Source organism: Oncorhynchus masou, chromosome 33, assembly GCF_036934945.1.
Source record: "Oncorhynchus masou masou isolate Uvic2021 chromosome 33, UVic_Omas_1.1, whole genome shotgun sequence".
NCBI classification, from domain to species: Eukaryota; Metazoa; Chordata; class Actinopteri; order Salmoniformes; family Salmonidae; genus Oncorhynchus; species Oncorhynchus masou.
In genome coordinates, this window is record NC_088244.1 from 2,420,167 (window position 1) to 2,446,595 (window position 26,429).

Genomic DNA, 26,429 nt, shown 5'->3' on the forward strand with positions numbered 1-26,429 from the left:
CTGGGTCTGGGGCAGACCTAATGTATAACTGGGTCTGGGGCAGACCTAATATATAACTGGGTCTGGGGCAGACCTAATATATAACTGGGTCTGGGGGCAGACCTAATATATAACTGGCTCTGGGGCAGACCTAATATATAACTGGGTTTGGGGCAGACCTAATATATAACTGGGTCTGGGGAAGACCTAATATATAACTGGGTCTGGGGAAGACCTAATATATAACTGGGTCTGGGGCAGACCTAATATATAACTGGGTCTGGGGCAGACCTAATATATAACTGGGTCTGGGGAAGACCTAATATATAACTGGGTCTGGGGAAGACCTAATGTATAACTGGGTCTGGGGCAGACCTAATATATAACTGGGTCTGGGGCAGACCTAATGTATAACTGGGTCTGGGTCAGACCTAATATATAACAGACCTAATGTTTTATTGTGTCTATGCTGCAAACTAGTAGAAGACTTTTCCATTTCCATATTATTATTGTTGTTGATAAAGGAACTCAAACTGAAATATGTTTTAACTTAAACCATTTTTTTAAAGTTTTCAAATATTTTACTCATAAAGCAGAACTCTTCTGTTCCCAAAACATTTGAATATTTAAATGTTTGAGGAGTTGGAAACTAAGTGTTTTTCTAATTAGGAAGATTTGTGGTCCTCTCTTCTCCTTGGTATGGTTAAGATAAGAGTTGTAAAATGTCATGGGGCACCATGTGCTCTCTCACTGAACAAGAGAAGGAAAGAGGAAGATTCACAAGCAGATAAAAGACAAGGAGATGTAAAGGAGTAAAGAGAAACCTGATAAAGACACTAGAGGACAGTAGAAAGGACATAGATACATCGATATATATATAGATATATGTGTGTGAGAGAAAAACATCTGAAAGATTATTTTTTATTTTTTTCTTCTTTTCCTTCATCATCTCTTCATCATTAGTTGACCTGGCTGGTGGCTGTAGGTGAATCCTCTTCGGATACTGTCCAGGTTAAAGTTCAAAGGTCAGAGTCTGAGAATTCAATCAATCCATCAGGACAGCCTTTTGTCATTCAGTTCAAAGAGCAGGGAGAGCAGGGAGAGCAGAGGCAGAGAGAGCAGGGAGAGCAGAGGCAGAGAGAGCAGGGAGAGCAGGGAGAGCAGAGGCAGAGAGAGCAGGGAGAGCAGGGAGAGCAGGGAGAGCAGAGGCAGAGAGAGCAGGGAGAGCAGGGAGAGCAGAGGCAGAGAGAGCAGGGAGAGCAGGGAGAGCAGGGAGAGCAGGGCGGGCAGGGAGCAGGGAGAGCAGAGGCAGAGAGAGCAGGGAGAGCAGAGGCAGAGAGAGCAGGGAGAGCAGGGAGAGCAGGGCGGGCAGGGAGAGCAGGGAGAGGCAAGGCTGCGAGGGTTAGTGCAAAGGACAGGGTAGGTAGGACAGTAAGATAGGTAGGGATGTGTCCAGGCCCCAAGCCCCAGACTACAGTTACATTAGCCAAGACGACAACAGCTCAGCTTACAGCAGCTTTTTCAGCGTTGTAAGAGATTATTTATTTTTTAAACCCCAAACGAACGAGTTGTGTTCAGTTGTTTCCTTCAGAATCTTCCTCTTCTCTGTGAGGTTATTTGGAGGTCAAGGGTTAACAATGAGGGGGGGGGATCTGCTGGTTACCTAGAGGATGGGCTACTGCACTCGGAGGCGGGGCAACAGAACTGATGGGCGATGTCATCGTCTTCATCATCTCTAAGAGAAAGACAGGACATGGTAACATGTGTAGAGAGAGACAGAGACAGGGCATGGTAACATGTGTAGAGAGAGACAGAGACAGGGCATGGTAACATGTGTAGAGAGAGACAGAGACAGGGCATGGTAACATGTGTAGAGAGAGACAGAGACAGGACATGGTAACATGTGTAGAGAGAGACAGGGCATGGTAACATGTGTAGAGAGACAGAGACAGGGCATGGTAACATGTGTAGAGAGAGACAGGGCATGGTAACATGTGTAGAGAGACAGAGACAGGGCATGGTAACATGTGTAGAGAGACAGAGACAGGGCATGGTAACATGTGTAGAGAGACAGAGACAGGGCATGGTAACATGTGTAGAGAGACAGAGACAGGGCATGGTAACATGTGTAGAGAGAGACAGAGACAGGGCATGGTAACATGTGTAGAGAGAGACAGAGACAGGGCATGATAACATGTGTAGAGAGAGACAGAGACAGGGCATGGTAACATGTGTAGAGAGAGACAGAGACAGGGCATGGTGACATGTGTAGAGAGAGAGAGAGACAGGGCATGGTAACATGTGTAGAGAGAGACAGGGCATGGTAACATGTGTAGACAGACAGACAGGGCATGGTAACATGTGTAGAGAGAGACAGGGCATGGTAACATGTGTAGAGAGAGACAGAGACAGGGCATGGTAACATGTGTAGAGAGAGACAGGGCATGGTAACATGTGTAGATAGAGACAGAGACAGGGCATGGTAACATGTGTAGAGAGAGACAGGGCATGGTAACATGTGTAGAGAGAGACAGAGACAGGACATGGTAACATGTGTAGAGAGAGACAGAGACAGGGCATGGTAACATGTGTAGAGAGAGACAGAGACAGGGCATGGTAACATGTGTAGAGAGAGACAGGGCATGGTAACATGTGTAGAGAGACAGAGACAGGGCATGGTAACATGTGTAGAGAGACAGAGACAGGGCATGGTAACATGTGTAGAGAGACAGAGACAGGGCATGGTAACATGTGTAGAGAGACAGAGACAGGGCATGGTAACATGTGTAGAGAGAGACAGAGACAGGGCATGGTAACATGTGTAGAGAGAGACAGAGACAGGGCATGATAACATGTGTAGAGAGAGACAGAGACAGGGCATGGTAACATGTGTAGAGAGAGACAGAGACAGGGCATGGTGACATGTGTAGAGAGAGAGAGAGACAGGGCATGGTAACATGTGTAGAGAGAGACAGGGCATGGTAACATGTGTAGACAGACAGACAGGGCATGGTAACATGTGTAGAGAGAGACAGGGCATGGTAACATGTGTAGAGAGAGACAGAGACAGGGCATGGTAACATGTGTAGAGAGAGACAGGGCATGGTAACATGTGTAGATAGAGACAGAGACAGGGCATGGTAACATGTGTAGAGAGAGACAGGGCATGGTAACATGTGTAGAGAGAGACAGAGACAGGGCATGGTAACATGTGTAGAGAGACAGAGACAGGGCATGGTAACATGTGTAGAGAGAGACAGGGCATGGTAACATGTGTAGAGAGAGACAGAGACAGGGCATGGTAACATGTGTAGAGAGAGACAGGGCATGGTGACATGTGTAGAGAGACAGAGACAGAGCATGGTAACATGTGTAGAGAGAGACAGAGACAGGGCATGGTAACATGTGTAGAGAGAGACAGGGCATGGTAACATGTGTAGAGAGAGACAGGGCATGGTAACATGTGTAGAGAGAGACAGACAGGGCATGGTAACATGTGTAGAGAGAGACAGAGACAGGGCATGGTAACATGTGTAGAGAGAGACAGGGCATGTTAACATGTGTAGAGAGAGACAGACAGGGCATGGTAACATGTGTAGACAGACAGACAGGGCATGGTAACATGTGTAGAGAGAGACAGGGCATGGTAACATGTGTAGAGAGAGACAGAGACAGGGCATGGTAACATGTGTAGAGAGAGACAGGGCATGGTAACATGTGTAGATAGAGACAGAGACAGAGCATGGTAACATGTGTAGAGAGAGAGACAGGGCATGGTAACATGTGTAGAGAGAGACAGAGACAGGGCATGGTAACATGTGTAGAGAGACAGAGACAGGGCATGGTAACATGTGTAGAGAGAGACAGGGCATGGTAACATGTGTAGAGAGAGACAGAGACAGGGCATGGTAACATGTGTAGAGAGAGACAGGGCATGGTGACATGTGTAGAGAGAGAGAGAGACAGGGCATGGTAACATGTGTAGAGAGAGACAGGGCATGGTAACATGTGTAGAGAGAGACAGGGCATGGTAACATGTGTAGAGAGAGACAGACAGGGCATGGTAACATGTGTAGAGAGAGACAGAGACAGGGCATGGTAACATGTGTAGAGAGAGACAGGGCATGTTAACATGTGTAGAGAGAGACAGACAGGGCATGGTAACATGTGTAGACAGACAGACAGGGCATGGTAACATGTGTAGAGAGAGACAGGGCATGGTAACATGTGTAGAGAGAGACAGAGACAGGGCATGGTAACATGTGTAGAGAGAGACAGGGCATGGTAACATGTGTAGAGAGAGACAGAGACAGGGCATGGTAACATGTGTAGAGAGAGACAGAGACAGGGCATGGTAACATGTGTAGAGAGAGACAGGGCATGGTAACATGTGTAGAGAGAGACAGAGACAGGGCATGGTAACATGTGTAGAGAGAGACAGGGCATGGTGACATGTGTAGAGAGACAGAGACAGAGCATGGTAACATGTGTAGAGAGAGACAGAGACAGGGCATGGTAACATGTGTAGAGAGAGACAGGGCATGGTAACATGTGTAGAGAGAGACAGGGCATGGTAACATGTGTAGAGAGAGACAGACAGGGCATGGTAACATGTGTAGAGAGAGACAGAGACAGGGCATGGTAACATGTGTAGAGAGAGACAGGGCATGTTAACATGTGTAGAGAGAGACAGAGACAGGGCATGGTAACATGTGTAGAGAGAGACAGAGACAGGGCATGATAACATGTGTAGAGAGAGACAGAGACAGGGCATGGTAACATGTGTAGAGAGAGACAGAGACAGGGCATGGTGACATGTGTAGAGAGAGAGAGAGACAGGGCATGGTAACATGTGTAGAGAGAGACAGGGCATGGTAACATGTGTAGACAGACAGACAGGGCATGGTAACATGTGTAGAGAGAGACAGGGCATGGTAACATGTGTAGAGAGAGACAGAGACAGGGCATGGTAACATGTGTAGAGAGAGACAGGGCATGGTAACATGTGTAGATAGAGACAGAGACAGGGCATGGTAACATGTGTAGAGAGAGACAGGGCATGGTAACATGTGTAGAGAGAGACAGAGACAGGGCATGGTAACATGTGTAGAGAGAGACAGAGACAGGGCATGGTAACATGTGTAGAGAGAGACAGAGACAGGGCATGGTAACATGTGTAGAGAGAGACAGGGCATGGTAACATGTGTAGAGAGACAGAGACAGGGCATGGTAACATGTGTAGAGAGACAGAGACAGGGCATGGTAACATGTGTAGAGAGACAGAGACAGGGCATGGTAACATGTGTAGAGAGACAGAGACAGGGCATGGTAACATGTGTAGAGAGAGACAGAGACAGGGCATGGTAACATGTGTAGAGAGAGACAGAGACAGGGCATGATAACATGTGTAGAGAGAGACAGAGACAGGGCATGGTAACATGTGTAGAGAGAGACAGAGACAGGGCATGGTGACATGTGTAGAGAGAGAGAGAGACAGGGCATGGTAACATGTGTAGAGAGAGACAGGGCATGGTAACATGTGTAGACAGACAGACAGGGCATGGTAACATGTGTAGAGAGAGACAGGGCATGGTAACATGTGTAGAGAGAGACAGAGACAGGGCATGGTAACATGTGTAGAGAGAGACAGGGCATGGTAACATGTGTAGATAGAGACAGAGACAGGGCATGGTAACATGTGTAGAGAGAGACAGGGCATGGTAACATGTGTAGAGAGAGACAGAGACAGGGCATGGTAACATGTGTAGAGAGACAGAGACAGGGCATGGTAACATGTGTAGAGAGAGACAGGGCATGGTAACATGTGTAGAGAGAGACAGAGACAGGGCATGGTAACATGTGTAGAGAGAGACAGGGCATGGTGACATGTGTAGAGAGACAGATACAGAGCATGGTAACATGTGTAGAGAGAGACAGAGACAGGGCATGGTAACATGTGTAGAGAGAGACAGGGCATGGTAACATGTGTAGAGAGAGACAGGGCATGGTAACATGTGTAGAGAGAGACAGACAGGGCATGGTAACATGTGTAGAGAGAGACAGAGACAGGGCATGGTAACATGTGTAGAGAGAGACAGGGCATGGTAACATGTGTAGAGAAACAGAGACAGGGCATGGTAATATGTGTAGAGAGAGACAGAGACAGGGCATGGTAACATGTGTAGAGAGAGACAGGGCATGGTAACATGTGTAGAGAGACAGAGACAGGGCATGGTAACATGTGTAGAGAGAGACAGGGCATGGTAACATGTGTAGAGAGAGACAGGGCATGGTAACGTGTAGAGAGACAGAGACAGGGCATGGTAACATGTGTAGAGAGAGACAGAGACAGGGCATGGTAACATGTGTAGAGAGAGACAGAGACAGGGCATGGTAACATGTGTAGAGAGAGACAGAGACAGGACATGGTAACATGTGTAGAGAGAGACAGGGCATGGTAACATGTGTAGAGAGACAGAGACAGGGCATGGTAACATGTGTAGAGAGAGACAGGGCATGGTAACATGTGTAGAGAGACAGAGACAGGGCATGGTAACATGTGTAGAGAGACAGAGACAGGGCATGGTAACATGTGTAGAGAGACAGAGACAGGGCATGGTAACATGTGTAGAGAGACAGAGACAGGGCATGGTAACATGTGTAGAGAGAGACAGAGACAGGGCATGGTAACATGTGTAGAGAGAGACAGAGACAGGGCATGATAACATGTGTAGAGAGAGACAGAGACAGGGCATGGTAACATGTGTAGAGAGAGACAGAGACAGGGCATGGTGACATGGTTAGAGAGAGAGAGACATGGCATGGTAACATGTGTAGAGAGAGACAGGGCATGGTAACATGTGTAGACAGACAGACAGGGCATGGTAACATGTGTAGAGAGAGACAGGGCATGGTAACATGTGTAGAGAGAGACAGAGACAGGGCATGGTAACATGTGTAGAGAGAGACAGGGCATGGTAACATGTGTAGATAGAGACAGAGACAGGGCATGGTAACATGTGTAGAGAGAGACAGGGCATGGTAACATGTGTAGAGAGAGACAGAGACAGGACATGGTAACATGTGTAGAGAGAGACAGAGACAGGGCATGGTAACATGTGTAGAGAGAGACAGAGACAGGGCATGGTAACATGTGTAGAGAGAGACAGGGCATGGTAACATGTGTAGAGAGACAGAGACAGGGCATGGTAACATGTGTAGAGAGACAGAGACAGGGCATGGTAACATGTGTAGAGAGACAGAGACAGGGCATGGTAACATGTGTAGAGAGACAGAGACAGGGCATGGTAACATGTGTAGAGAGAGACAGAGACAGGGCATGGTAACATGTGTAGAGAGAGACAGAGACAGGGCATGATAACATGTGTAGAGAGAGACAGAGACAGGGCATGGTAACATGTGTAGAGAGAGACAGAGACAGGGCATGGTGACATGTGTAGAGAGAGAGAGAGACAGGGCATGGTAACATGTGTAGAGAGAGACAGGGCATGGTAACATGTGTAGACAGACAGACAGGGCATGGTAACATGTGTAGAGAGAGACAGGGCATGGTAACATGTGTAGAGAGAGACAGAGACAGGGCATGGTAACATGTGTAGAGAGAGACAGGGCATGGTAACATGTGTAGATAGAGACAGAGACAGGGCATGGTAACATGTGTAGAGAGAGACAGGGCATGGTAACATGTGTAGAGAGAGACAGAGACAGGGCATGGTAACATGTGTAGAGAGACAGAGACAGGGCATGGTAACATGTGTAGAGAGAGACAGGGCATGGTAACATGTGTAGAGAGAGACAGAGACAGGGCATGGTAACATGTGTAGAGAGAGACAGGGCATGGTGACATGTGTAGAGAGACAGAGACAGAGCATGGTAACATGTGTAGAGAGAGACAGAGACAGGGCATGGTAACATGTGTAGAGAGAGACAGGGCATGGTAACATGTGTAGAGAGAGACAGGGCATGGTAACATGTGTAGAGAGAGACAGACAGGGCATGGTAACATGTGTAGAGAGAGACAGAGACAGGGCATGGTAACATGTGTAGAGAGAGACAGGGCATGTTAACATGTGTAGAGAGAGACAGACAGGGCATGGTAACATGTGTAGACAGACAGACAGGGCATGGTAACATGTGTAGAGAGAGACAGGGCATGGTAACATGTGTAGAGAGAGACAGAGACAGGGCATGGTAACATGTGTAGAGAGAGACAGGGCATGGTAACATGTGTAGATAGAGACAGAGACAGAGCATGGTAACATGTGTAGAGAGAGAGACAGGGCATGGTAACATGTGTAGAGAGAGACAGAGACAGGGCATGGTAACATGTGTAGAGAGACAGAGACAGGGCATGGTAACATGTGTAGAGAGAGACAGGGCATGGTAACATGTGTAGAGAGAGACAGAGACAGGGCATGGTAACATGTGTAGAGAGAGACAGGGCATGGTGACATGTGTAGAGAGAGAGAGAGACAGGGCATGGTAACATGTGTAGAGAGAGACAGGGCATGGTAACATGTGTAGAGAGAGACAGGGCATGGTAACATGTGTAGAGAGAGACAGACAGGGCATGGTAACATGTGTAGAGAGAGACAGAGACAGGGCATGGTAACATGTGTAGAGAGAGACAGGGCATGTTAACATGTGTAGAGAGAGACAGACAGGGCATGGTAACATGTGTAGACAGACAGACAGGGCATGGTAACATGTGTAGAGAGAGACAGGGCATGGTAACATGTGTAGAGAGAGACAGAGACAGGGCATGGTAACATGTGTAGAGAGAGACAGGGCATGGTAACATGTGTAGAGAGAGACAGAGACAGGGCATGGTAACATGTGTAGAGAGAGACAGAGACAGGGCATGGTAACATGTGTAGAGAGAGACAGGGCATGGTAACATGTGTAGAGAGAGACAGAGACAGGGCATGGTAACATGTGTAGAGAGAGACAGGGCATGGTGACATGTGTAGAGAGACAGAGACAGAGCATGGTAACATGTGTAGAGAGAGACAGAGACAAGGCATGGTAACATGTGTAGAGAGAGACAGGGCATGGTAACATGTGTAGAGAGAGACAGGGCATGGTAACATGTGTAGAGAGAGACAGACAGGGCATGGTAACATGTGTAGAGAGAGACAGAGACAGGGCATGGTAACATGTGTAGAGAGAGACAGGGCATGTTAACATGTGTAGAGAGAGACAGAGACAGGGCATGGTAACATGTGTAGAGAGAGACAGAGACAGGGCATGATAACATGTGTAGAGAGAGACAGAGACAGGGCATGGTAACATGTGTAGAGAGAGACAGAGACAGGGCATGGTGACATGTGTAGAGAGAGAGAGAGACAGGGCATGGTAACATGTGTAGAGAGAGACAGGGCATGGTAACATGTGTAGACAGACAGACAGGGCATGGTAACATGTGTAGAGAGAGACAGGGCATGGTAACATGTGTAGAGAGAGACAGAGACAGGGCATGGTAACATGTGTAGAGAGAGACAGGGCATGGTAACATGTGTAGATAGAGACAGAGACAGGGCATGGTAACATGTGTAGAGAGAGACAGGGCATGGTAACATGTGTAGAGAGAGACAGAGACAGGGCATGGTAACATGTGTAGAGAGAGACAGAGACAGGGCATGGTAACATGTGTAGAGAGAGACAGAGACAGGGCATGGTAACATGTGTAGAGAGAGACAGGGCATGGTAACATGTGTAGAGAGACAGAGACAGGGCATGGTAACATGTGTAGAGAGACAGAGACAGGGCATGGTAACATGTGTAGAGAGACAGAGACAGGGCATGGTAACATGTGTAGAGAGACAGAGACAGGGCATGGTAACATGTGTAGAGAGAGACAGAGACAGGGCATGGTAACATGTGTAGAGAGAGACAGAGACAGGGCATGATAACATGTGTAGAGAGAGACAGAGACAGGGCATGGTAACATGTGTAGAGAGAGACAGAGACAGGGCATGGTGACATGTGTAGAGAGAGAGAGAGACAGGGCATGGTAACATGTGTAGAGAGAGACAGGGCATGGTAACATGTGTAGACAGACAGACAGGGCATGGTAACATGTGTAGAGAGAGACAGGGCATGGTAACATGTGTAGAGAGAGACAGAGACAGGGCATGGTAACATGTGTAGAGAGAGACAGGGCATGGTAACATGTGTAGATAGAGACAGAGACAGGGCATGGTAACATGTGTAGAGAGAGACAGGGCATGGTAACATGTGTAGAGAGAGACAGAGACAGGGCATGGTAACATGTGTAGAGAGACAGAGACAGGGCATGGTAACATGTGTAGAGAGAGACAGGGCATGGTAACATGTGTAGAGAGAGACAGAGACAGGGCATGGTAACATGTGTAGAGAGAGACAGGGCATGGTGACATGTGTAGAGAGACAGATACAGAGCATGGTAACATGTGTAGAGAGAGACAGAGACAGGGCATGGTAACATGTGTAGAGAGAGACAGGGCATGGTAACATGTGTAGAGAGAGACAGGGCATGGTAACATGTGTAGAGAAACAGAGACAGGGCATGGTAATATGTGTAGAGAGAGACAGAGACAGGGCATGGTAACATGTGTAGAGAGAGACAGGGCATGGTAACATGTGTAGAGAGACAGAGACAGGGCATGGTAACATGTGTAGAGAGAGACAGGGCATGGTAACATGTGTAGAGAGACAGAGACAGGGCATGGTAACATGTGTAGAGAGAGACAGGGCATGGTAACGTGTAGAGAGACAGAGACAGGGCATGGTAACATGTGTAGAGAGAGACAGAGACAGGGCATGGTAACATGTGTAGAGAGAGACAGAGACAGGGCATGGTAACATGTGTAGAGAGAGACAGAGACAGGGCATAGAAACATGTGTAGAGAGACAGAGACAGGGCATGGTAACATGTGTAGAGAGACAGAAGGGAACAAGCAGAGTGAGAGAAGGAAAGAAAGAAGAAATCAAATTAAATAACCTCGTGTTATAACAATAGTTGACCACTAGATGTCAGGCTTGCAGCATGGAGAACAGTCTAAACTACAGCAACAGTAACATGTATACTACTACAGTAACATGTATACTACTACAGTAACATGTATACTACTACAGTAACATGTATACTACTACAGTAACACGTATACTACTACAGTAACATGTATACTACTACAGTAACACGTATCCTACTACAGTACCATGTATACTGATTCAGTATCATGTATACAACTACAGCTACAGTAACATGTATACTACTACTACAGTAACATGTATACTGCTACAGTAACATGTATACTACTACTACAGTACCATGTTTACTACTACAGTAACATGTATACAACTACAGTAACATGTATACAACTACAGCTTCAGTAACATGTATACTACTACAGTAACATGTATACTGCTACAGTAACATCTATACTACTACTACAGTACCATGTTTACTACTACAGTAACATGTATACTACTACTACAGTACCATGTTTACTACTACAATAACATGTATAATACTACAGTAACATGTATACTACTACAGTAACATATATACTACTACAGTACCATGTTTACTACTACAGTGACATATATACTACTAAAGTAACATGTATACTACTACAGTAACATATATACTACTACAGTAACATGTATACTACTACAGTAACATATATACTACTACAGTAACATGTATACTACTACAGTAACATGTATACTGCTACAGTAACATGTATACTACTACTACAGTACCATGTTTACTACTACAGTAACATATATACTACTACAGTACCATGTTTACTACTACAGTAACATATATACTACTACAGTAACATGTATACTACTACAGTAACATATATACTACTACAGTAACATGTATACTACTACAGTAACATGTATACTGCTACAGTAACATGTATACTACTACTACAGTACCATGTTTACTACTACAGTAACATATATACTAATACAGTAACATGTATACTACTACAGTAACATGTATAATACTACAGTAACATGTATACTACTACAGTAACATGTATAATACTACTACAGTAACATGTATACTACTACAGTAACATGTATAATACTACAGTAACATGTATACTACTACAGCTACAGTAACATGTATACTACTACAGTAACATGTATAATACTACTACAGTAACATGTATACTACTACAGTAACATGTATACTACTACAGTAACATGTATACTACTACAGCTACAGTAACATGTATACTACTACAGTAACATGTATAATACTACTACAGTAACATGTTTACTACTACAGTAACATGTATACTACTACAGTAACATATATACTACTACAGTAACATGTATACTGCTACAGTAACATGTATACTACTACTACAGTACCATGTTTACTACTACAGTAACATGTATACAACTACAGTAACATGTATACTACTACAGCTACAGTAACATGTATACTACTACAGTAACATGTATACTACTACAGTAACATGTATAATACTACTACAGTAACATGTATACTACTACAGTAACATGTATAATACTACAGCTACAGTAACATGTATACTACTACAGTAACATGTATACTACTACAGTAACATGTATACTACTACTACTACAGTAACATGTATACTACTACTACTACAGTAACATGTATAATACTACTACCTCAGTAACATGTATACTACTACTACTACAGTAACATGTATAACCCTACTACAGTAACATGTATACTACTACTACTACAGTAACATGTATACTACTACTACTACAGTAACATGTATAATACTACTACAGTAACATGTATACTACTACAGTAACATGTATAATACTACAGCTACAGTAACATGTATACTACTACAGTAACATGTATACTACTACAGTAACATGTATACTACTACTACTACAGTAACATGTATACTACTACTACTACAGTAACATGTATAATACTACTACCTCAGTAACATGTATACTACTACTACTACAGTAACATGTATAACCCTACTACAGTAACATGTATACTACTACTACTACAGTAACATGTATACTACTACTACTACAGTAACATGTATAATACTACTACAGTAACATGTATACTGCTACAGTAACATATATACTACAACAGTAACATGTATACTGCAACAGTAACATGTATAATACTAGAGTAACATGTATAATACTACAGCTACAATAACATGTATACTACTACAGTAACATGTATACTGCTACAGTAACATGTATGCTGCTACAGTAACATGTATGCTGCTACAGTAACATGTATACTACTACAGTAACATGTATAATACTACAGTAACATTTATACTACTACAGCTACATCAACATGCATACTACTACAGTAACATGTATACCGCCACAGTAACATGTATAATACTACTACAGTAACATGTATACTACTACAGTAACATGTATACTACTACAGTAACATGTATACTACTACAGTAAAATGTATACTACTACAGTAACATGTATAATACTACTACAGTAACATGTATAATACTACTACAGTAACATGTATACTACTACAGTAAAATGTATACTACTACAGTAACATGTATAATACTACTACAGTAACATGTATACTACTACAGTAACATGTACAATACTACTACAGCAACATATATACTACTACAGTAACATGTATACTACTACAGTAACATGTATACTACTACAGTAACATGTACAATACTACTACAGTAACATGTATACTACTACAGTAACATGTATAATACTACAGCTACAGTAACATCTATACTACTACAGTAACATGTATACTACTACAGTAACATGTACAATACTACTACAGTAACATGTATACTACTACAGTAACATGTATACTACTACTACAGTAACATGTATAATACTACTACAGTAACATGTCTACTACTACAGTAACATGTATAATACTACTACAGTAACATATATACTACGACAGTAACATGTATACTACTACAGTAACATGTATAATACTACAGTAACATGTATACTACTCCAGTAATATGTATACTACTACAGTAACATGTATAATACTACAGTAACATGTATACTACTACAGTAACATGTATACTACTACAGTAACATGTATACTACTACAGTAACATGTTTACTACTACAGTAACATGTATACTACTACAGTAACATGTATACTACTACAGTAACCTGTATACTACTACAGTAACATGTATAATACTACATTAACATGTATACTACTACAGTAACATGTATACTACTACAGTATCATGTATACAACTACAGCTACAGTAACATGTTTACTACTACAGTAACATGTATACTACTACAGTAACATGTATACTACTACAGTAACATGTTTACTACTACAGTAACATGTATACTAGTACAGTATCATGTATACAAATACAGCTACAGTAACATGTTTACTACTACAGTAACATGTATACTACTACAGTAACATGTATACTACTACAGTAACATGTATAATACTACTACAGTAACATGTCTACTGCTACAGTAACATGTATACTACTACAGTAACATGTATAATACTACATTAACATGTATACTACTACAGTAACATGTATACTACTACAGTATCATGTATACAACTACAGCTACAGTAACATGTTTACTACTACAGTAACATGTATACTACTACAGTAACATGTATAATACTACATTAACATGTATACTACTACAGTAACATGTATACTACTACAGTATCATGTATACAACTACAGCTACAGTAACATGTTTACTACTACAGTAACATGTATACTACTACAGTAACATGTATACTACTACAGTAACATGTTTACTACTACAGTAACATGTATACTAGTACAGTATCATGTATACAACTACAGCTACAGTAACATGTTTACTACTACAGTAACATGTATACTACTACAGTAACATGTATACTACTACAGTAACATGTATAATACTACTACAGTAACATGTCTACTGCTACAGTAACATGTATACTACTACAGTAACATGTATAATACTACATTAACATGTATACTACTACAGTAACTTGTATACTACTACAGTATCATGTATACAACTACAGCTACAGTAACATGTTTACTACTACAGTAACATGTATACTACTACAGTAACATGTATAATACTACATTAACATGTATACTACTACAGTAACATGTATACTACTACAGTATCATGTATACAACTACAGCTACAGTAACATGTTTACTACTACAGTAACATGTATACTACTACAGTAACATGTATACTACTACAGTAACATGTTTACTACTACAGTAACATGTATACTAGTACAGTATCATGTATACAACTACAGCTACAGTAACATGTTTACTACTACAGTAACATGTATACTACTACAGTAACATGTATACTACTACAGTAACATGTATAATACTACTACAGTAACATGTCTACTGCTACAGTAACATGTATACTACTACAGTAACATGTATAATACTACATTAACATGTATACTACTACAGTAACATGTATACTACTACAGTATCATGTATACAACTACAGCTACAGTAACATGTTTACTACTACAGTAACATGTATACTACTACAGTAACATGTATAATACTACATTAACATGTATACTACTACAGTAACATGTATACTACTACAGTATCATGTATACAACTACAGCTACAGTAACATGTTTACTACTACAGTAACATGTATACTACTACAGTAACATGTATACTACTACAGTAACATGTTTACTACTACAGTAACATGTATACTTCTACAGTAACATGTATACTACTACAGTAACATGTATACTACTACAGTAACATGTATACTACTACAGTAACATGTATACTACTACAGTAACATGTATACTACTACAGTATCATGTATACAACTACAGCTACAGTAACATGTTTACTACTACAGTAACATGTATACTACTACAGTAACATGTATACTACTACAGTATCATGTATACAACTACAGCTACAGTAACATGTCTACTCCTCTCAGAGGTTTCCCAGGATCTCCGGGAGGTTCTCTCTTAGACCTGCACCACCTGTCTCGCTCCTCATCGGCCCTGGGACTCTGCCATTGACCTGCACCACCTGTCTCGCTCCTCATCGGCCCTGGGACTCTGCCATTGACCTGCACCACCTGTCTCGCTCCTCATCGGCCCTGGGACTCTGCCATTGACCTGCACCACCTGTCTCGCTCCTCATCGGCCCTGGGACTCTGCCATTGACCTGCACCACCTGTCTCGCTCCTCATCGGCCCTGGGACTCTGCCATTGACCTGCACCACCTGTCTCGCTCCTCATCGGCCCTGGGACTCTGCCATTGACCTGCACCACCTGTCTCGCTCCTCATCGGCCCTGGGACTCTGCCATTGACCTGCTGACAGACTGCACAGCATATAACCCCATGTCGGTGGCTGACACCAAGGCTATGGAGGAATAGATCCAGGAGGCTCTCCAACAGGGTTACATCCACCCATCCAGCTCTCCTGCGTTGGTTCCTCTTCGTGGCCAAGAAGGAGGTTGGCCTTCATCTAAGTATTGACTACAGTGGTACACCCTCCCGTTGGTGCCGGCCGCCATTGAACAGCTGCGAGAGACCCGTTCTATAACCAAGCTTGACGTGCGGAATGCCTACAATTTGATTCGCATCAGGGAGAGAGGAATGAATGAAAGATGGCCATCAGCCAGATGGTCACTACGAGTGCTTGGTGATGCGTTATGGATTAGCCAGTGCTGCGGCGGTGTTCCCGGTATTCATGAATGAGGTGTTTCAGGACATGTCTTGGGCGTCAGGTGGTCATGTATATCGACGACATACTCGGCCACCTTGGAGGATCAAGCCGCCCACATCCGGGTAGTCCTGGAAAGCCTACCGGAGAACCATCTGTACGTCAAGGCAGAGAAGTGTCAGTTTCATCAGGTCGACCTTCTCTGTCTTGGGATATCGGATCAGCCAGCAGTGAGTGGTTATGGAGGAGATGCAACCAGGTCATGGCCAGTCCTAACCGCTTCTTTAGGAAATTCAGCTCCATCGCCGCTCCTCTCACCTCAAAAGGTGGTCCCCATAAGTTGGGGTGGAATCCTTGCAGCTGATGTGTCCATCCACTTACTGAAGATGCGTTTCACCTCCGCCCAGTTGCTGAAACACCAAAATCCTACGCTGCCCTTCGTGGTGGAGGTGGACACCTCAGAAGTGGGCTTCGGGGCTGTCCTGTCACAACGTCAAGGTCATCCACAAAAAATGTTATTCATGTGCATACTACTCTAAAAAAATCTGTCTCCTGCAGCAAGGAACTATGATGTCAGTGATCGGGAGCTCCTGGCGGTGAAGTTGGCATTAGAGCAGTGGAGACACTGGCTGGAGGAAACCACAGACCCATTTCTGATCCTCACCGACCATCGGAGCCTGGAGTACATACGGAAAGCGAGGCGACTGAACCTGCGCCAAGCAAGGTGGGCCATTTTCTTTACCAGATTCAATTTCACCCTGTCATACCGTCCAGGTTCAAAGAACATAAAAGCCGATGCCCTGTCCTGTCTCCACGATTCGGGTGAGGGTCCGGTCCTTTGTGCGCCCATCATACCGCCCTCCCGAATTGTTGCCCCCGTGTTGTAGGACATAGACGTGGACATCTGCCAGGGTCTGGTGAGGGAACCCACGCCTGCTACCTGTCCTCCAGGGTGTACCTACTTTCTCACGAGGTAAGCGATCAGCTATTGACCTGGGCGAACACATCCCTTGCCACTGAACATCACCCGCACAATTCACCATTAAGTGACTCACCTTGCCGCAGGATGTCACCTGCTACATCAACTCCTGCTCCATATATGCTCAACCCAAGTCTCCTCGGCACTGTTCCAGCAGGTCTTCCGGAATTATGGCCTTCCAGAGGACATAGTCTCCGACCGTGGTCCCCAATTCACGTTACTAGTATGGAGAGCCTTCATGGAGAAGCTGGGGGTCACGCTCAGCCTCACATCCGGGTACCGGCCTCAGTTCAACATCAGGTGGAGAGGACCAACCAGGAGCTGGGGAGGTTCCTGAGGAGTCACTGTCAGGACCGGCAGAGGGATTCGGCACGGTATCGTCGCTGGGTGGAGTACACCCAGAACTCACTTCGTCACTGCTCCACCAGGTTTCCTCCCTTCCAATGTGTTCTGGGGTACCAGCCGGCACTGGCCCCTAAGCCAGACCGAAGCCCCTGCGGTGGACGAGTGGTTCACCATCCTGCTGATCGCATCTGTCTCTCCACCAGGAACCCCTTGCTCCGCCTGCCCTGCCAGAAGCTGAGTCCCCCGGTTTGTGGAGCTATTCAAAGTCCTCCGGATGGTAAATGAGGTAATTTACAGACTACCGTTTCCCACTAACTACAGGATCTCACCCTCTTTTCACGTTTCCCTCCTAAGGCTGGTGGTTCCTGGTCCCCTGGCTGATGCCGTCCCCCACGACACACGCTCCCCTGGACATCTAGAGGGGTCCCGCCAATGACGTCAGATCCCTCCTGGAATCCAGACATTGTGGGAGTCGGCTTCAGTACCTGGTGGACTGGGAGGGTTCAGAGGAGCGGTGTTGGGTTTCGGTGGACTACATTCTAGATCCCAACATAATCCAAGATTTTCAACTTCGCCGTCCGGACCGGCCTGATCTTCACCCTCGCGTGCATCCTCCTGACCGCCGTCGTTCTGTGTCTGGAGCCGCGTGTCGGGGAGGATGCTGTCACGTCTACTCCCTCTCCGGTGTTCAACTTCACCAGTCTACTAACCACCGGTCCTGGCAACCTATCATTACACACACCTGGCAACCCTCATTACGCACACCTGGCAACCCTCATTACACACACCTGGCAACCCATCATTACACACACCATCACTACCTGATTACTTCCCCTTTAAATACTGTGTCTCCTGGCCTTAACATATAGTGATTAAATACCGTGTCTCCTGGCCTTCACATATAGTTAATAATTTAAGCAATCCTATAATGGAATGTCATAGGTTTACAAACATTTAATATGACTAAGGATGTTGAGATGAATACAAAAGAGAACTCGGAGGAGGGAAAGAGAGGCGATATGGAGAAGGGTAGAAGAGTGGGGGTTAGGTGGGTTGGGGTGCCATAGGTAGACCTATATGCGTGAAAGAGATGGGGAGAAGGACTCTGGGCCTTACAAGGGGGTGCGTTCCTAGTCGTCTTCATTGCAGCGAATCATCAGATCTCACAACACCCAAGGAGAATGCGACCAACGTCTGAGGAGCTACAGGTAACCGCCAAAATAATGGGAACACTTGAGTAAATTATGGATTCAAAGTATATTGAAAGCAGGTGCTTCCACACAGGTGTGGTTCCTGAGATAATTTAGCAACTAACATCCCATCATGCTTAGGGTCATGTATAAAAATGCTGGGAAAGGCCATGATTTTGGTTACCACGGTTATGCCCCCATCCACAGGGCACGAGTGGTCACTGAATGGTTTAATGAGCATGAAAATATGTTTTTGTTTTATTTTTTATTTAACCAGGTAGGCCAGTTGAGAACAAGTTCTCATTTACAATTGCGACCTGGCCAGGATAAAGCAAAGCAGTGCGACACATACAACAACACAGAGTTACACATGGAGTAAAACAAACATGCAGTCAATAATATAGTAGAAAAATAAGTCTATATACAATGTGAGCAAATGAGGCAAGATAAGAGAGGTAAATAGGCCATAATGGTGAAATAATTACAATTTGGCAGTTAAACACTGGAGTGATAGATGTGCAGAAGATGAGTGTGCAAGTAGAGATACTGGAGTGCAAAGGAGCAAAATAAATAACAGTATGGGGATGAGGTAGTTGGATGGACTATGTACAGATGGGCTGTGTAAACCCATGGCCATCTCAGTCACCAGATCAACTGAACTCTTATGGGAGATTCCAGAGTGGGGCCTGAGACCGTGTTTTCCACCACTATCAACAAAACACCAAATGATGGAATTTCTTGTGAAAGAATGATGCTGCATCCCTCCAATAGAGTTCCAGACACTTCTAGAATCTATGTTGAGGTGCACTGAAGCTGTTCTGGCTGGTGGTGACCCAACGACCCCATTAAGACTCTTTATGTTGGTGTTTCCTTTACAAGGAGCAGTCGAAGCTGTTCTGGCTGGTGGTGACCCAACGACCCCATTAAGACTCTTTATGTTGGTGTCTCCTTTACAAGGAGCAGTCGAAGCTGTTCTGGCTGGTGGTGACCCAACGACCCCATTAAGACTCTTTATGTTGGTGTTTCCTTTACAAGGAGCAGTCGAAGCTGTTCTGGCTGGTGGTGACCCAACGACCCCATTAAGACTCTTTATGTTGGTGTTTCCTTTACAAGGAGCAGTCAAAGCTGTTCTGGCTGGTGGTGACCCAACGACCCCATTAAGACTCTTTATGTTGGTGTCTCCTTTACAAGGAGCAGTCGAAGCTGTTCTGGCTGGTGGTGACCCAACGACCCTATTAAGACTCTTTATGTTGGTGTCTCCTTTACAAAGAGCAGTCGAAGCTGTTCTGGCTGGTGGTGACCCAACGACCCCATTAAGACTCTTTATGTTGGTGTCTCCTTTACAAGGAGCAGTCGAAGCTGTTCTGGCTGGTGGTGACCCAACGACCCCATTAAGACTCTTTATGTTGGTGTTTCCTTTACAAGGAGCAGTCTAAGCTGTTCTGGCTGGTGGTGACCCAACGACCCCATTAAGACTCTTTATGTTGGTGTTTCCTTTATTCTGGCAGTTACCTGTACATTAATATGATAGAAGATTTTCTCGAAGACAGGGTTTTCCCCTAATATCTCCTGGAGTGAGTCAGTCCACTTCTCTGATGTTTTCCAGAACTAGCAGTCTGGTGTTGAGTGAGAGTGAGAGAAAGAGAGAGAGAGAGAGAGAGAGAGAGAGAGAGAGAGAGTGGTGAAGTCAGTCAGGTGTTCTGTTTAAGAGAGAGAGAGAGAGAGAGGTAGTGAAGTCAGTCAGGTGTTCTGTCTAAGAGAGAGAGAGAGAGAGAGAGAGAGAGAGAGAGAGAGAGAGAGAGAGAGAGAGAGAGAGAGAGAGAGAGAGGTGGTGAAGTCAGTCAGGTGTTCTGTCTGAGAGAGAGAGAGAGAGGTGGTGAAGTCAGTCAGGTGTTCTGTCTAAGAGAGAGAGAGAGAGAGAGAGAGAGAGAGAGAGAGGTGGTGAAGTCAGTCAGGTGTTCTGTCTAAGAGAGAGAGAGAGAGAGAGAGAGAGAGAGAGAGAGAGGTGGTGAAGTCAGTCAGGTGTTCTGTCTGAGAGAGAGAGAGAGAGAGAGAGAGAGGTAGTGAAGTCAGTCAGGTGTTCTGTCTAAGAGAGAGAGAGAGAGAGGTGGTGAAGTCAGTCAGGTGTTCTGTCTAAGAGAGAGAGAGAGAGAGAGGTAGTGAAGTCAGTCAGGTGTTCTGTCTAAGAGAGAGAGAGAGAGAGGTGGTGAAGTCAGTCAGGTGTTCTGTCTAAGAGAGAGAGAGAGAGAGAGGTAGTGAAGTCAGTCAGGTGTTCTGTCTAAGAGAGAGAGAGAGAGAGAGGTGGTGAAGTCAGTCAGGTGTTCTGTCTAAGAGAGAGAGAGAGAGAGAGAGAGAGGTGGTGAAGTCAGTCAGGTGTTTTGCTACAGAAGCTGCCCTTCCAGATGGCAATAGAGATGTGATTAACTCTGCAACGAGGTCAATGTTGTGAGCACTAATTATATGCCTGGGGGATAATTACACACTCCTAAGTTACATTGTTTACTAACAGGTATTTGAGAGGGCTGAAGGACCCTACATGTTATCCACCAGGAAGTTGAATGGAGTGAAGACTCAGGCTTGACCTTTGGCTCATTGAGTCATGGGGGTGAGAGAGGGAGAGTGGAGGAATGGAAGAGGAGAGGAGCACTGGAAGAGGAGTGGAGGAGTAGAAGATTGAAAGAGTGGAGGAGTGAAGGATTGGAAGACGAGTGGAGGATTGGAAGAGAAGTGGAGGATTGGCGGATTGGAAGACGAGTGGATGAGGATTGGAAGAGGAGAATTGTGTATCTATAGTGAGGGACTGACAGGATTGCAAAATTCCCCAAAGTTTTTAAGAAAATCAGGCTAAAGACAATTCCTGTAAATGGTGAAGAAATAAGTCAGGAGGGATCTTCCAACCGGCAATCTGGAAAACCAGGATTCTGGAAACCTAGGAACTTTGTTAAAGTCCCAACCATTGTGCAACCCTAGAGACAGGATGGGGGAGTGGAGTGGAGTGGAGGAGTGGAGGAGGGGAGTGGAGGAGGGGAATGGAGGAGGGGAGTGGAGGAGGGGAGTGGAGTGGAGAAGAGGAGTGGAGGAGGGGAATGGAGGAGAGGAGTGGAGTGGAGGAGTGGAGTGGAGGAGTGCAGGAGTGGAATGGAGGAGTGGAGTGGAGGAGAGGAGTGGAGGAGTGGAGTGAAGGAGGAGAGTGGAGGAGTGGAGTGGAGGAGAGGAGGAGGGGAATGGAGGAGGGGAGTGGAGAAGAGGAGTGGAGGAGAAGAGTGGAGGAGGGGAATGGAGGAGAGGAGTGGAGGAGTGGAGTGGAGTGGAGGAGTGGAGTGGAGGAGGGGAGTGGAGGAGGGGAGTGGAGTAGAGGAGTGGAGGATAGGAGTGGAGTAGAGGAGTGGAGGAGAGGAGTGGAGGAGTGGAGTGGAGGAGTGGAGTGGAGGTGTACTGTGGAGGAGTGGAGTGGAGGAGTGGAGTGGAGGAGTGGAGTGGAGGAGTGGAGTGGAGGAGTGGAGGAGGGGAGTGGAGGAGTGGAGTGGAGGAGGGGAGTGGAGTAGAGGAGTGGAGGAGAGGAGTGGAGGAGTGGAGTGGAGGAGTGGAGTGGAGTAGTGGAGTGGAGTGGAGGAGTGGAGGAGGGGAGTGGAGGAGTGGAGTGGAGGAGTGGAGTGTGGACCTACTTTATCGTGGGTATACTCAGGCCCTTACCTTGCCTGGTCCGAGTGCCTGGGCGAGGAGAGGGCGCAATGCGGCTTGGGCAGGAGCAGCCGGGCAGGACAACAGTACTGGTGGAGGGTGGAGCTGGACTGACTGTTAGCTGTCAGACTGCTGTGGAGGGAGGAGGTAGAACTAGGAACAGGAGTAGTGACGGTGGTGGTGGTAGGTGGATTGGAACGAGAAGGAGTAGCACAACAAGCGGAATAAGGTGGTGACCTGACAGAGAGACAGAGAGAGAGAGAGAGAGAGAGAGAGAGAGAGAGAGAGGGGGAGAGAGAGAGGGGGAGGGGGGGGGCAGAAAGCGAGAGAGAAGGAGGGAGAGAGAGAAAAAATCAAGTCAAGAAAGCAACAGAAAAGAGCAAATGACAGACGCAAAGGCCCACAGTACTCAGCCATAAACCAGGACAGGAAGGCCCACAATACCCAGCCATAAACCAGGACAGGAAGGCCCACAGTACCCAGCCATAAACCAGGACAGGAAGGCCCACAGTACCCAGCCATAAACCAGGACAGGAAGGCCCACAGTACCCAGCCATAAACCAGGACAGGAAGGCCCACAGTACCCAGCCATAAACCAGGACAGGAAGGCCCACAGTAACCAGTCCTAAACCAGGACAGGAAGGCACACAATACCCAGCCATAAACCAGGACAGGAAGGCCCACAGTACCCAGCCATAAACCAGGACAGGAAGGCCCACAGTACCCAGCCATAAACCAGGACAGGAAGGCCCACAGTACCCAGCCATAAACCAGGACAGGAAGGCCCACAGTAACCAGCCATAAACCAGGACAGGAAGGCCCACAGTACCCAGCCATAAACCAGGACAGGAAGGCCCACAGTAACCAGTCCTAAACCAAGCATGCTAGAAGCAAACGTGGTTAGCATCCTTACGTAGCACAGAGCTAACAGCTGTAGCACAAAGTGGTTTTATAAGCATAGCAGGAGCAGCTAGCATTAGAACAGTTCAGAGTACAGTACACACAAAGAGCAGGTTAAGAGTTGTATGCAGTACAGTGCTGTACTCTTTGTCTACTGGACAGGTGATATACTTTATGTTTTTTTTTTAATTTATTGCTTGGCTGGGCTAATGAGAGAGTGGATTGTGGAGTCCACTGGAACAGAGTAAATAAGCATTTTGACGCCATAGATTGGTGACTTGTGGATTAGTTTTAACCAATCAGCATCCAGGATTAGACACCGGCTGGAATGTGGTTTTAACCAATCAGCATCTAGGATTAGACACCGGCTGGAATGTGGTTTTAACCAATCAGCATCCAGGATTAGACACCGGCTGGAATGTGGTTTTAACCAATCAGCATCCAGGATTAGACACCGGCTGGAATGTGGTTTTAACCAATCAGCATCTAGGATTAGACACCGGCTGGAATGTGGTTTTAACCAATCAGCATCTAGGATTAGACCTACCCATTCATTAAACTGATATAATGTCTATAGGATAGGTGATATACTGATATAATGTATATCTATAGGACAGATAGAGGGATACAGGACAGATAGAGGGATACAGGACAGATAGAGGGAAACAGGACAGATAGAGGGAAACAGGACAGATAGAGGGAAACAGGACAGATAGAGGGAAACAGGACAGATAGAGGGATACAGGACAGATAGAGGGAAACAGGACAGATGGAGGGAAACAGGACAGATAGAGGGATACAGAACAGATAGAGTGGAGGACAGATAGAGGGAAACAGGACAGATAGAGGGATACAGAACAGATAGAGTGGAGGACAGATAGAGGGATACAGGACAGATAGAGGGATACAGGACAGATAGAGGGATACAGGACAGATAGAGGGAAACAGGACAGATAGAGGGATACAGAACAGATAGAGTGGAGGACAGATAGAGGGAAACAGGACAGATAGAGTGGAGGACAGATAGAGGGATACAGGACAGATAGAGGGAAACAGGACAGACAGAGGGAAACAGGACAGATAGAGGGAAACAGGACAGATAGAGGGAAACAGGACAGATAGAGGGAAACAGGACAGATAGAGGGAAACAGGACAGATAGAGGGAAACAGGACAGATAGAGGGAAACAGGACAGATAGAGGGAAACAGGACAGATAGAGGGAAACAGGACAGATAGAGGGATACAGAACAGATAGAGTGGAGGACAGATAGAGGGAAACAGGACAGATAGAGGGATACAGAACAGATAGAGTGGAGGACAGATAGAGGGATACAGGACAGATAGAGGGATACAGGACAGATAGAGGGAACAGGACAGATAGAGGGAACAGGACAGATAGAGGGAAACAGGACAGATAGAGGGAAACAGGACAGATAGAGTGGAGGACAGATAGAGGGAAACAGGACAGATAGAGGGATACAGGACAGATAGAGGGATACATGACAGATAGAGTGGAGGACAGATAGAGGGAAACAGGACAGATAGAGGGATACAGAACAGATAGAGTGGAGGACAGATAGAGGGATACAGGACAGATAGAGGGATACAGGACAGATAGAGGGATACAGGACAGATAGAGGGAAACAGGACAGATAGAGGGAAACAGGACAGATAGAGGGAAACAGGACAGATAGAGTGGAGGACAGATAGAGGGAAACAGGACAGATAGAGGGAAACAGGACAGATAGAGGGAAACAGGACAGATAGAGGGAAACAGGACAGATAGAGTGGAGGACAGATAGAGGGAAACAGGACAGATAGAGGGAAACAGGACAGATAGAGGGAAACAGGACAGATAGAGGGATACAGGACAGATAGAGGGATACAGGACAGATAGAGGGAAACAGGACAGACAGAGTGGAGGACAGAAAGGGAAACAGGACAGATAGAGGGAAACAGGACAGATAGAGGGAAACAGGACAGAGAGGGAAACAGGAGAGAGAGGGAAACAGGACAGATAGAGGGAAACAGGACAGATAGAGGGAAACAGGACAGAGAGGGAAACAAGACAGATAGAGGGAAACAGGACAGATAGAGTTGCTATCAGTGGAGGCTGGTGGGAGGAGCCATAGGAGGACGGGCTCGTTGTATTGGCTGGAATGGAATCCATGGAAAGGTATCAAACACTGTAAACATATGGAAACCACATGTTTGACTCTGTTCCATTAATTCCATTCCAGCCAATACAACGAGCCCGTCCTCCTATGGCTCTTCCCACCAGCCACCACAGATGCATATCTATAGACTAGATAGAGGCAGACTCCAATCTTGCCTCCAGAACCCTGTACTTCCCCCTGCAGCAGAGAACCCGGCAGCTCTATCCATCTACCTCCAGTAAGAGGGTATTGGCCAGTAGGAGATAGAAGAGGACATAACACCAATGGCTAGGTGGGTAATGAATGTGTAGGCTAAACTGGAGCTCATCTCATAGACAACACTGACTAGAGAGGAAGCTACACCACTGTAGTAGGAGGAGGTGGGGACACATTTGGCAGACTTTATATAATGTCTTTACAGGCAGCCTAGTGGTTAGAGCGTTGGACCAGCGTTGCTGG

General features: G+C 45.5%; 1 protein-coding gene across 2 annotated transcripts in view; it reads right to left on the bottom strand.

The window, feature by feature from the left end:
- Positions 1-349: 349 nt before the first annotated feature.
- LOC135527679 (putative uncharacterized protein DDB_G0290521) overlaps positions 350-26,429 on the bottom strand; it is a 93,307-nt gene continuing 67,227 nt past the window's right edge. For both annotated transcript variants that reach the window (XM_064956167.1, XM_064956166.1), the window contains exons 4-6: positions 22,927-23,151; positions 1,643-1,714; positions 350-982 (exon numbers count right to left, since the gene is read on the bottom strand). In XM_064956167.1, coding sequence (XP_064812239.1) covers positions 925-982; positions 1,643-1,714; positions 22,927-23,151 — 355 coding nt within the window. In that variant the 3' untranslated portion in view covers positions 350-924. The remainder of the gene's footprint in view (positions 983-1,642; positions 1,715-22,926; positions 23,152-26,429) is intronic.